We start from the raw sequence: 12,019 nt of genomic DNA on the forward strand, positions 1-12,019 counted from the left end.
GTGATTCTCTTGCCTCAGCCTCCCAAGTAGCTGGGACCACAGGCAGCCGTCACCAAGCCCCACTAATTTTTCTATTTTTAGTAGGGATGGGAGTCTAGCTCTTGCTCAGGCTCGTTTCAAACTCCTGCACTCAGGCAGTCTACCAGCCTTGGCCTCCCTGAGTGCTAAGAAAACAGGCATGAGGCTCCTGTGCCTGGCCTTGAATAGGTATTTATTTTTTAGTTTGAAGATCAAAACAGGCAGGGTGTAGTCACTCACACCTGAAATCCTGGCACTCTGGGAGGCCAAGGCAGGAGGATCACTTGAGATTAGAAGTTTGAGACCAGCCTGAGCAAGACAATCCCTACAAAAAATAGAAAATAATTAGGTGGGCAAGTTAGTTACTTAGTAGGCTGAGGCAGGTGGATCACTTGAGCCCAGGAGTTTGAGGTCGCAGTGAGCTATGATGATACCACTCCACTCTACCCAAGGCAACAGAATGAGACTCAAAAAAAAAAAATCAATATAAAAAGGCCTGGCTGGGCGTGGTGGCTCATGCCTGTAATTCTAGCACTCTGGGAGGCTGAGGCAGGTGGATTGCCCTGAGCTCAGGAGTTTGAGACCAGTATGAGCCAGAGTGAGACCCCTGTTTCTACAAAAACAAAAACCGGTGGTGTGGCAGGTACCTATAGTCCCAGCTACTTGGGAGGTTGAGGCAAGAGAATCACTTGAGCCCAAGAGTTGGAGATTGCTGTGAGCTATGATGTCACTGCACTCTACTTTGTCTCAATAAAAATAAAATATATAGAAAGGCCAGGTGCAGTGGCTCACGCCTATAATCCCAGCACTTCAGAGACCCAGGTGGGTGGATCACCTGAGCTCTGGAGTTGGAGACCAGCCTGAGCAGGAGGAAGACCCTGTCTCAAAAAAAAAAAAAAAAAAAATAGCCGGGCATTGTGGTGGGGGCCTGTAGTCCCAGCCACTTGGGAGGCTGAGGCAAGAGAATCCGTTAAACCCAAGAGTTTGAGGTTGCTGTGAGCTGTGATGCCATAGCACTCTACCCAGGGTGAGATAAAGTGAGACTGACAAAATGAGATTTTTATATATATGCTTATAGTGAAAAGCTTGTCTTTTATTTTCTATCCTGAATTAAAATCGCATATTATTTATGTATTCTTCTAGAGTTTCTTCGTTAAATACTAGTTACACACATAATGAATGAATCATGTAATACACATTATATTGTACCTTGATTTTTTTGTTTAGCATGATGATCAGGCACTATTCTAGGTGTTTTACAAATGTTAACTCATTTATAACAACCTTATGAGATAGGTATTATTATTAGCTTTATTTTACCATTAAGAAAACTGAGACAGTAGTTAATTTAGAGAGGCAGTAGATTAAGTGTACTAACATGCTCAAAGGCCTAAGGGCAGGAATGACATGGCTGACATTCCAAGCTGGGTGGGCTGTCCTGAGTCCAGATTCTTAACTGCTATGCTGTACTGCCTCTTGGAGAGCTTGCTGTGGTCCATAGTGTCATCACATTCTGCACAATATTCTGTTAAAATGGATGTATTGATAACCATAATTTATTTCATTAGCTCCATCTTATGAACAGCTGAGTTATTTCTAATCATTTGCTATTATAAACCATGGTGAAATAAGTAACCATATATATTTTGGATATTTGTTGAATACTTTTCTGGTGATTGCTGGGTCAAGGGTAAATGCATTTGTAACTTGGTGAGATCCTTGGTGAGATGGCACCACTTTGTATTCCCAGTGGAATGCATGTTCCTCTCAACCTCTCCAGCAGATTATGTATTAAACTTTTAATTTTTTGTGAAATTTGTGGGTAAAAAAAGATATCTCAGAAAAACTTTAATTTGCACATTTAAGATAATTAGTCTGAGCATCTTTTTCTTTCTTTTTTTTTTTTTGTAGAGACAGAGTCTCACTTTATGGCCCTAGGTAGAGTGCCATGGCATCACATAGCTCACAGCAACCTCCAACTCCTGGGTGTAAGCGATTCTCTTGCCTCAGCCTCCGGGACTACAGGCGCCCGCCACAACGCCCGGCTATTTTTTTTGGTTGCAGTTTGGCCGGGGCGGGCTTGAACCCGCCACCCTCGGTATATGGGGCCGGCGCCTTACCGACTGAGCCACAGGCGCCGCCCCTAAACTTTTCTTATAACTGTGCCTACACCCTCAGATTTTCAGCAGAACGTTGTTAATATATTTGGCATATGTTGGTTTGCTTTTGTGTTTACAACTTCGCTCAGCTTCCTCTCAAGCAGGGGGAGAGGAGGCAGGTGAACATGGTGATGGATGAGAGGGCACCACTCCTGGAGCAGCCAGATGCCTGGGAGAAGCATCAATAGGGGCCACTGATGCAAGAGGAGTACCACAGTCTCCCTGACCGTAGCGTTACAGATGGGGACTGTGGGGACCCCACTCCTAAGGGGAGAGGCACCTGGTCCGGGGAGACCCCATGGAGGGAATCCTCCCATCCATCTGCGCATAGGGGCGACCTGAAGTTGGCCTGTCTAGTCAGCTCAGGACCAGTGTTTACCTGGTTTCTCAGATCCCGCAGAATCCCACTTCTGTTCCCCTGGAGCCAAGGCCAGGCTGCTGGTGTCACCGGAAGATGCTTGCAGCACCCACCCCTCCCGGGCTGGCGAGCGAGCATCGCCTGGCGGCTGCGCTCTCCAGAGCTCGGGTAGACGGCAGGGGCGGGAGTGGAAGCCGCATCCCTCTCTTTCATTTTCGTTTCCTGGAAGGATAGCGATTACCTAGTGCATCGCACCACCTGCTCGCAGGGACCGGAGCACACACGCCCTGGCGCTTCTCGAAAGAGATTTCCTCCCACTCAACCTGCCAGTTCTCAGGGTCAGGCTAGGGGTTTGCGGGAGGAGGTCTCACAGGGCGCAGGTCTAGGGCCCCGGCAGCTACAGCCAGGGGAGCACACAACAGAAAGCCGGGTGATTCCCTCACCTCCAGGTAAGACCCCAGTGGCTGAACACGCAGTGCGCTCAGGATACCATCTGCCCCCTATTCTCTCTCCAGCACCTCAATTTCCAAATACGATTTATCAGACTTTTTTTCCTGGTTGGAACCTCACTTTCCATCACATTCCTAAACCTCACTATCCATTCCTCACCAACCTACCCCACTACTTCCAGACACAGGTCACCCTGACTCAGATCAGGGTGGTGGATATTGCAGGCAAGTGGTCAGATTGGGGAGGTGGCCGCAGCATGGAGATGGTCAGAGCAGGGAGGTGGGGAAGTGGTCAGAATAGGGGGGTGGTTATTGCGGGGAGGTGGTCTGATGTCTTCCAAGTTCCAAGTCGTATATAACACCCAGTCCCCACCCAGGTGTCCACCTGGAACTTGGAAGGCATCAGACACAGTGCCTGCAGATACTTTCTGTGGGCTTCTTACCTGATCATCACCCCTATCCCAACCAGTTGTGAGATCCCTGGAAGTTTCTGCATAAGTCAGGTCCCCACAGCGGCAAATGCACTTATGCAGGGGCCCCACCTCCCTTGGCAGACCCTCCCCACTTGTGGCTTTCCCCAGGAGCTTTGGAACTTCCCTTGGAGCTGGGACCAGTCCCACCTCTGCATCCTTTCTTTCTTTTTCTTTTTTGTGTTTACATCAGGGAAGTTGAAACCATGCCCTTTCTACACTCATCTCTGTCCATGACCCATAACCATGTATCAGACCCTGCCTGACCTTCTTGCTGAAACCCAGAGGTCTGACCCTCAGCAGCTTCCTGGCTGACATTTCCCAGGCAGTTACAGCCCGGGAATTCCCCTTTCCTCTTTCTTGGAAGAGAACAGAGGAGTAGACAAGGAGCCTCCTGCAAATCCTAGGCAAAGTCTCTGGCCTTGAGCCCCTTCTCCAGCAAGGAACTCCCCTTTCTCCCTCCCAGGAGAAAGGTAACCTGGGGAACAGCACCGATGGGTCAGGAAGGAAGGGCCAGCCAGAACTGAAATGGGAGCTACCCAAAAAGGTGTTGAATCACCTTTTGTGGCAGCCAAGTCTTCTGGGGTTTGCTTTGCCAGCTCCAGCTCCAAAGATCTTTCTCTGAAGATTGCTGTCTTCAGACTGAATATAAAGCTCTTGAAGACGCTAGAATGAAAAATGACTCTTGTTGGAACTGGTTTTACTTTTCCTTTCCATGGTATGGCAGACTGTGGCTGGGCATGAGACCCTGTTTCCATAAAATCTTGTCACTTTAAAAATTCTCTTACCCTGAAAGATGAACCAAATCACCTCTGGGGTCTTTGCTCTTTGTAAAATTGTAAAGATACAAACTTCTCTTGCTGAGACCTTGGGGTTCAGAAATTTATCCTTTCTTTTTCTCTTTTGAAAATAATATTTGCTTGTTTATTTCTGATTAAAGGCATTTTAACCTGGGGTCTCTCACCAAGGTTTCAATGAGTATAGGCCCTCAGATTTCAGTCTTTCAAGTCAAGTCTTAGCAGGGATCACTCTGGTAGAGTTAGGGACATGCACAGAAAGCTTGACTCAAAAGGATGAAATTTATCAAGGATCCACTCTGTAACAAGACATTGATGGTACCAAGTTGAAGATATATATGGTTAAGGTTATCTTTAAGGTTGATGCAGTCTTTTGGCAGAAATGAACGCTCTTTCTCTCCCCAAAACTTCTTAATAATTTAAAGATGGCTGAGCTTTCACCAAGATACTCTTCTTTGACTGTCCTGGTTTTTCCTGTCTCTAGGAGGGAGCATTGACTGGTTCTCCTGTTAGCCTCATGGCAGCCACGCCACTCCAAGGCACCCAGGTCCAAGCCAGACATGAAGCTCAACTGAACCTGCTGGGTGAGGCGGGCATCTGCAAGCTGCCAGGACGACTCCGTAAGTAGATGGGAGGAGGAAAGCTGATTTTTAAAATTAACTTTTAAGTGAAAATTATACATTATGAGTGTCTGTATTTATGGGATACAAAGTGATGTTATGATATATATTTATACCACATATATATACCACATATTTATTTATAGTGTAGACTGACTGAATCAAGCTAATTAATGTATCCATCACCTGCAATACATTTCATTTATTCTTCCTCTCTAATTGCAACTCTGTATCCTTTGACTAACATCTCCCCAGTGTCCCCACTCCCTGCGTCTGATAACCACTGTTCTACTCTCTGCCTCTGTAAGTTCTATTGTATTTGATTCTACACGTAAGTGAGAACATGTGGTATTTGTCCTTCTGTGCCTCGCTTATTTAATTTAGCATAATGTCTTTCAGATTCATATGTGTTGTCGCAAATAGAAAAGCTAAATGTTTTAAGGGACATAAATGTGATACACAGACTTTTTTTGTTTAAAGAATTACCTTCCCTCTGTTTGCTATTTCTTTCCTACGTTTTCTTTAACTTTTCCTTGGTGAGGAAGTCAGAGAAGGTATATAGTTGACATGGCCACGTGTGAGGGGCAGACAGTTTCCTCACTGGTAAGATGAGGGTCAGGATCAAATGAGCCATTGAGGTCCCTGCCAACCTAAAACAAAGAATTGGGGACATTGCCAGTGAGGAAACCAGATGAGGCTAAACTGGGTATGTTTATGTATTTAGAACCCTCTTTTAAATCATTAATTTTTATGGTTATAAAATTGACATGCTTATTTTTGGAAATTGGGCAATGGCAAAGAAGTATAAGAAAAATATATAGAATAGTCAAATCTACCCAGGGAAAAGCATGGGAAACATATTTGCCGTATCTTCGTTTTCTTTTCCTAAATAAGCTCTTACCTGAGGAAACTTACAACCACAGAACAGGCTGTAAATTAGTGTATTTATGCCTATGTTTCAAGTGGCAAAGCTGAGAGGCAGAAAAGCTAAGTGACTGCTCAAGAGCACACAGGCTTTTGATGGATGCTAAAGCCAGACCTTGGTAACCTAAGAGATTTAAAAATGTACTTCCCAAGCCAGGGAAATCATCAGATGGGCAGCTGGTTGACTGGGATCTTTGATCTAGTTGGGAGTTTTGGGGCAACTGTGGGTAGGCACATTGAGTTGTAGGCACAACTATATACCACATGAATTCTCTTGGACATTTCCTGCCCAGCTGGCCCGGTGCCTGGAACTCTGTTTTACTCACCTCACACCCTACTGATTTCCTAGCCACACCCTGCTTAATTGAGCCACTGATAGGACTGAGCTAAGAGTTGAGCAAAATATGGCCTTGGGAAGAGCCTGCTGGCACCCACATACCTCTGCCATCCACAGCCTGGCAACCTTTTTTTTTTTTTTTGCAGTTTTTGGCCGGGGCTGGGTTTGAACCCACCACCTCCGGCATATGGGGTGAGTGCCCTACTCCTTTGAGCCCAGGCGCCGCCTGGCCTGGCAACCTTTTAATGGGGAACAGAGCCTGTCTTTCCACGGTTACAGGGAAGTTGGGACTGACTTGAGCAGGAGCAGTCTCTGGAGGGAGATGAGTGTGGAGGATGGCCTAGTGCCACAGGGCAGTGGTGGATGGAAGCCCCAGCTCCACTTGGGGAGGGTCTGGGGAATTCTACAAGGACCGTCTGTTGCTTCTGTCACCAAGTCCTACAAAGTCTGTGCTGGTACAGACTCTTGTTGTTGTGGCATATAACTCCCTTTTTTTTTCCAAATAAGGAAATCAAGGCCCAGGAGGCCATGTTTTGCCCTAGATTATGTAACTTTCAGTTTCCTCCCTTCCACTGGGTGCCTAGCTCAAGGTTACTTGGTGAGAGGGTATAGGAGAAGTGAGGATTTAGAAAGTTTAGTCATCACCTTGGTAAATACAAATCTGCAAGCCTTTTAATTTTTTGAAGAGTGCATTTTCTAGGCCTGGTGTGGTGGCTCATGCCTGTAATACCAGCACTTGGGAGGCCAGTAGGTGGATTGCCTGAACTCACGAGTTTGAGACCAGCCTGAGCAAGAGCGAGACCTCATCTCTAAAAAATAACCAGGTGTTGTGGTGGGCACCTGTAGTCCCAGCTACTTGGGAGGCTGAGGCAAGAGGATCACTTAAGCCCAAGTGTGACCCAACAGCACTCTACTGAGGGCCACAGAGTGAGACTCTGTCTCAGAAAAAAATGAGTGCATTTTTTTTGTCCGTAAGTTTGTCATGGGGACCCAGTTGTGTGTTCATTCGGCATGTGGCGGGGATGGTGTGAGGTTGAAGGTAAGTCTAGGAGGTGATGGAGGAATCAGATCTGGGACAGGGAGTGGGTAAGAATTGATAATACTGTAGAAGTTTAAGGGCATGATTACCCTTTCAGATACTTTGAGAAAAGACTTCTGGAGTTCTTTTTTCCTCTGAATCTTGGTTAGAAAACAATAAAAAAGAACAACTTAATATATTTTAAGATACATACCTGTCTATTAACTAAAGATCTAAGGATAGAAAATTTAACATGACTTCTAAGAAACACTTCCTAATAATGAAGTTTGAATACAAGATCTATAAGTCTCCTTGGAGCACTGGGAAATCATATTTCCACATAGGGTCAAACTCCTCAAGCATAGGAGCTCACTAAATATTTGTCAAATGAGCGAATGATAGACTAGAGATCTTGATCAAGGACATGAGTTCCAACCTATGCAGAACTCCTCTGAGATGGTCACCAGGTCTTGCCCACGTCTAGTGACAGGAATTCCTCCTTCTTAGGGCAGCCTGTTCCCTGGTTGTACAGGCTACTGTGGCCTCTTTTTCCCCTAGATTAGAGCTGAAGTACTAGTCCTATTGTCTGGGTTAGATTTCCCCAGAAGCAGACCCTGAAATACTGGTGAGGAGAGGGGAAGAAAGAGAAGAGAAGAAAATCTAAAACAATGTTCATTCAGACCAGTCACTGCAGGCAACTGAAGCTCAAGCCCGATGGTGATCACTGGGGACAGTGTAGAGCATACCCTGAATTAGCTTGACCAAGGGGTGAGGAAGCTGGGGCTTTATCCACTACTCTCCATCCCTGATGCAGGGAGCGCTGCTTCCAGGGTTGCTGACTCACTAGCATTTCCAAGTTACCCTCTATACTGGCTGAGGGGGCTCCTGTAGCCAAGAAAAAGCCCCAAGGTAGAGTCAGGTGCTGGCATAGAGTGCAGTGGGGAGAGCCAGTGGCTGATGGTGGGGCCCCAAGACTGTCTTCTGTATCTTTCCCCTTAGATTCCATGACTCATATCTATTGGAACTTCTGAAAGTATTCAGACAACATAGTTCTGGCCCTTAGTAAATATCTAACAGTTTTTAAAAAATAAAGTGTGCTAAATGACTCATTTTCCTGTCAAGAACATCCCAAATAAGTAAACTGCTGATGTCAAATGAGGGTTTGACTTTTCAGATGTCTGGGGAGGTATCAACCTCCTATTCCCACAGGTCTGGAAACTGGATCTTCAGATCTGAGCACCTCTCTGACGTTTATTCCCAGTCACCCACCATGTTCCCTCCTTCTCCTCCAGCCTCCATCATAATAATTGGGGCTGATTTGCCTCATCGGGAACTTAACAAACAAAACAAATCTTGCCTAGCTTTGTGAGTCAGCACCATGTGGGGCTCACAAGCTCACTCTTCTGTGTTTATTTGCCTAACAAACAAAGCTGTGCTGTAGAGCAGGAGCAAGGCTGCCCCGAGGACAAGTGGGTTGTGCCAAGTGACAAGAGGTAAGCTGGGTGAAGGAGTGGGATTTTTTTTTTTTTTTTTTTGGAGACAGTCTCACTTTGTCACCCTTGGTAGAGTGCTGTGGCGTCTTAGCTCACAGCAACCTGAAACTCTTGGGCTCAAGCGATCCTCTTGCCTCAACCTCCCAAGTAGCTGGGACTATAGGCCACCTCATTGCCTGCCTATTTTTAGAGGTGAGGTCATGCTCTGGCTCAGGCTGGTCTTAAACCTGTAAGCTCAGGCAATCCTCCCACCTAGGCCTCTCAAGTGGTGGGATTACAGGTGTGAGCCACTGAGCCCAGCCAAGGAGTGGGATTTGAGTTGGTGCTTCTCTGGAAGGAAGGGGAGATGAAAGAGGATTCTCACTGCTCATCCCTGGTCTATGGCCAAGGGGGTCTGCCCAAGGCTGGGGTGAGTCAGGAGCTATGATGGGACACAGTTGCAAGACAGGAACAGCTGGCAGAGCAGGCCTTAGGACTGTGTGCAGTACCTGCTAAAGTCACAGGGGAGTGAGTCTGGGAGGAAGTAATGCACCCTCAAGGGACACCATGGGGGAATTTTGAGAGGAGGCAGTTTAGAGATGGTCACCACCACCACCTCATTTAATGACAGAGAAGCTGAGACTCAGTGAGACCAAGAGAGTCATTTGTGATGCAAATAGCCAGACTGGGCCTCAAACCCAGGACTCTTAGTTCTTGGTCTTGAGTCTCTTCATTTCCCTGGAGCTTATTTCCCTAAGGAAAGGTTGTAAATTTCCCTCTTCAGATGGGGGAGGAATTGAGATACCTTTGTATTTTGAACTTGACTTTCAAAGCTCCTTCTTGTGAATAAGCCATGGGAAGAGACATATAGCACTACCTCCTGTATTCAGAGTCACAGGGAGAGGGATGACACCTCTCTGCAACTCCCTGAAGTGTAAAGCAAGAGAAAAGGGCCTTTGGGGAGCTCAAACAGATTTTAGACGCCCATGTCAAGTTCACACCTTTCCCTTGTAAGAGAGTTCCCAGGCACTTAATTGAATAGATCAGCTCTAATACTTGTGGTTTCCTGGTATCCCAGACCAAGGAATCCCAGATTTTTTGTGTATATGAATTTTATGTGTATATTTTTGTTAAAATGCAGATTCTGATTCAGTAGTCCTGGGGTGAGGCCTGAGATTCTGCATTTCCAGTGAAATCTGGGTGATGCTGATAGTGCTGGTTTGAGGACCACAGTTTGTTTTCAAAATGTTGGTCAAGAATCACTAAGCACAGCTCAGCGCCCATAGCACAGTGGTTATGGTACCAGCCACATACACCAAGGGAGCCAGGTTTGAACCCAGCCCAGGCCAGCTAAACAACAATGACAATTGCAACAACAAAAAAAATGGCCAGGCATTGTGGTGGGCGTCTGTAGTCCCAGCTACCTGGGAGGCTGAGGCAAGAGAATCGCTTAAGCGCAAGAGTTGGAGGTTGCAGTGAGCTGTGACACCACGGTACTCTACCCAGGGCGACAGCTTGAGGCTCTGTCTCAAAACAAACAAACAAACAAACAAACAAACGAATCGCTAAGCAAGTAAAATCAACTTAATGGATGAAAATAAGTATTTTTATTTATTTATTTATTTAGAGACAGAGTCTCAATCTGTCACCCTGGGTAGAGTGCAGTAGCATCATCATCACAGCTCACAGCAACCTCAAACTCCTAGGCTCAAGTGATCCTCCTGCCTCAGTAGGAGAGACTTCAGGTACTCATCACAATGCCCAGCTAATTTTTCTATATTTTATAGAGACAGGGTCTTGTTCTTGCTTTTGCTCAGGCTGGTCTTGAACTCTTGAGCTCAAGCAATCCTCATTCAGGCACGAGCCACCATGCTTGGGTAGGATAAGTATTGTTTAAAAATGAAATAGAATATACCAGAGTACATTGTAAATAGTAAAGGTACCTGTGACTTCAGGGATACTTTGTTTAGGCTATTTATTCATATGTGGGTGGGTCATGATATAAAATGTACTCGTTTGCCTTGGGTTGAGGTCAAGATGGTTTGAGAAATGCTACCCTAGATTATGGCATAATAGAAGCAGGAAATTAGATGGATGCAGGTATACAAGACAGGTGTGAGGTGGAGTGGGGATTAGAAGTGAATGTTCTGGAAGCTGTGAGTATTGACAGTGATGTCACCACCTGACAATGAAAAGGAATATGGCAAAGAGCAAACAGATGGGAAATTGCAAAAATTATTAATTTGAGGATAAGAAACCTCCCTCTTCCCTAAATGCAGGACCTGGACCATATGCCTTTTTGCATAAATTGAAAAGATTCTTCATTTGGAAAGAGCCCAGGAGATGCTCCCCAGCTGGATTTTACCCCCACTCTCTCATTCCTCCCCTCAGATGGTGCCTTTGTGCAGGACACAGACACAACTGTATGTGTTGGCCCTGCCCCCACAGGCTGGTGACGACCATAAAGTTTAGTGTGCTTCCCAAAAAAGGATTATCGGCTGAGAAAATGGAGCCAGGCAATGGGGTGACAGATTTGAGGGGTCTCTGAAGACACAATAAATGGAGAACATAAGTGATAAACCACAGTCATCATGGCAGAGTAACAAGCTAGTCCCTCTGTTTTCAGGCCAGAGTCCACCAGTGAGGATGCTGGTGATCGTAATAAAGGCCGTTTGCTGAGCTTGTACTCTTGACATATTGTGCTGTTGTATTTATTATTGTCTGATTGAATATACTCAGAAGTAGCTCCTTTTATTATCCCTACGTTACAGGTATGGAAACTAAGCCTTAGAGTGAGGTGAATTATCTTGTCCAAAGTTACCCATCGGTAGAATGGTGGAGTGAGTTTCGAACCCACATTCCTCAGACTCCACAGTGTCATTTACTTTGAGCAACAACTTCTAGCACATCAGGTGAGAATAGCTCCCATTTTCAGGGTGCTGGCCAAGTACTTTAACTGTCTCTTGCATTCTTCTTATAAGAACCCTACAAGGTAGGTAGAAACTAGCTGTTTGTTCTGATTTGGTTGCTAAAGGTGGGTCCAGCTCTGTTGCTCCTGGAGGTTACTAGGTTACATGCTCCTAGTAAACTGCATGGGTGTGCGGCTCAACGCCCGTAGCTCAGTTGTTTGGACGCTGGCCACAGACACTGAGGCAGGCGGGTTTGAACCTGGCCCAGGCCTGCTACACAACAATGACAACTGCAACAGAAAAAAATAGCCGGGCGTTGTAGCGGGCACCTGTAGTCCCAACTACTAGGGAGGCTGAGGCAAGAGAATCGCTTGAGCCCAAGAGTTTGAGGTTGCTGTGAGCTATGATGCCATAGCACTCTACCAGGGGATGACAAAAATGAGACTCTGTCTCCAAAAACAAAAGTAAATAAATAAATACATTGCATG

At 45.9% G+C, this 12,019-nt stretch overlaps 1 protein-coding gene across 5 annotated transcripts in view; it reads left to right on the forward strand.

Moving 5' to 3' along the window:
- The first annotated feature begins 2,589 nt into the window (after window positions 1-2,589).
- ETV7 (ETS variant transcription factor 7) overlaps window positions 2,590-12,019 on the forward strand; it is a 49,697-nt gene continuing 40,267 nt past the window's right edge. For all 5 annotated transcript variants that reach the window (XR_008382594.1, XM_053603492.1, XM_053603491.1 and 2 more), the window contains exons 1-2: window positions 2,590-2,984; window positions 4,736-4,871. Coding sequence is in view for 4 of the 5 variants with exons in the window: in XM_053603492.1 (XP_053459467.1) it covers window positions 4,769-4,871 (103 nt within the window). In the remaining variant the exon portion in view is untranslated. The remainder of the gene's footprint in view (window positions 2,985-4,735; window positions 4,872-12,019) is intronic.

Source organism: Nycticebus coucang, chromosome 9 (assembly GCF_027406575.1).
Source record: "Nycticebus coucang isolate mNycCou1 chromosome 9, mNycCou1.pri, whole genome shotgun sequence".
NCBI lineage: Eukaryota > Metazoa > Chordata > Mammalia > Primates > Lorisidae > Nycticebus > Nycticebus coucang.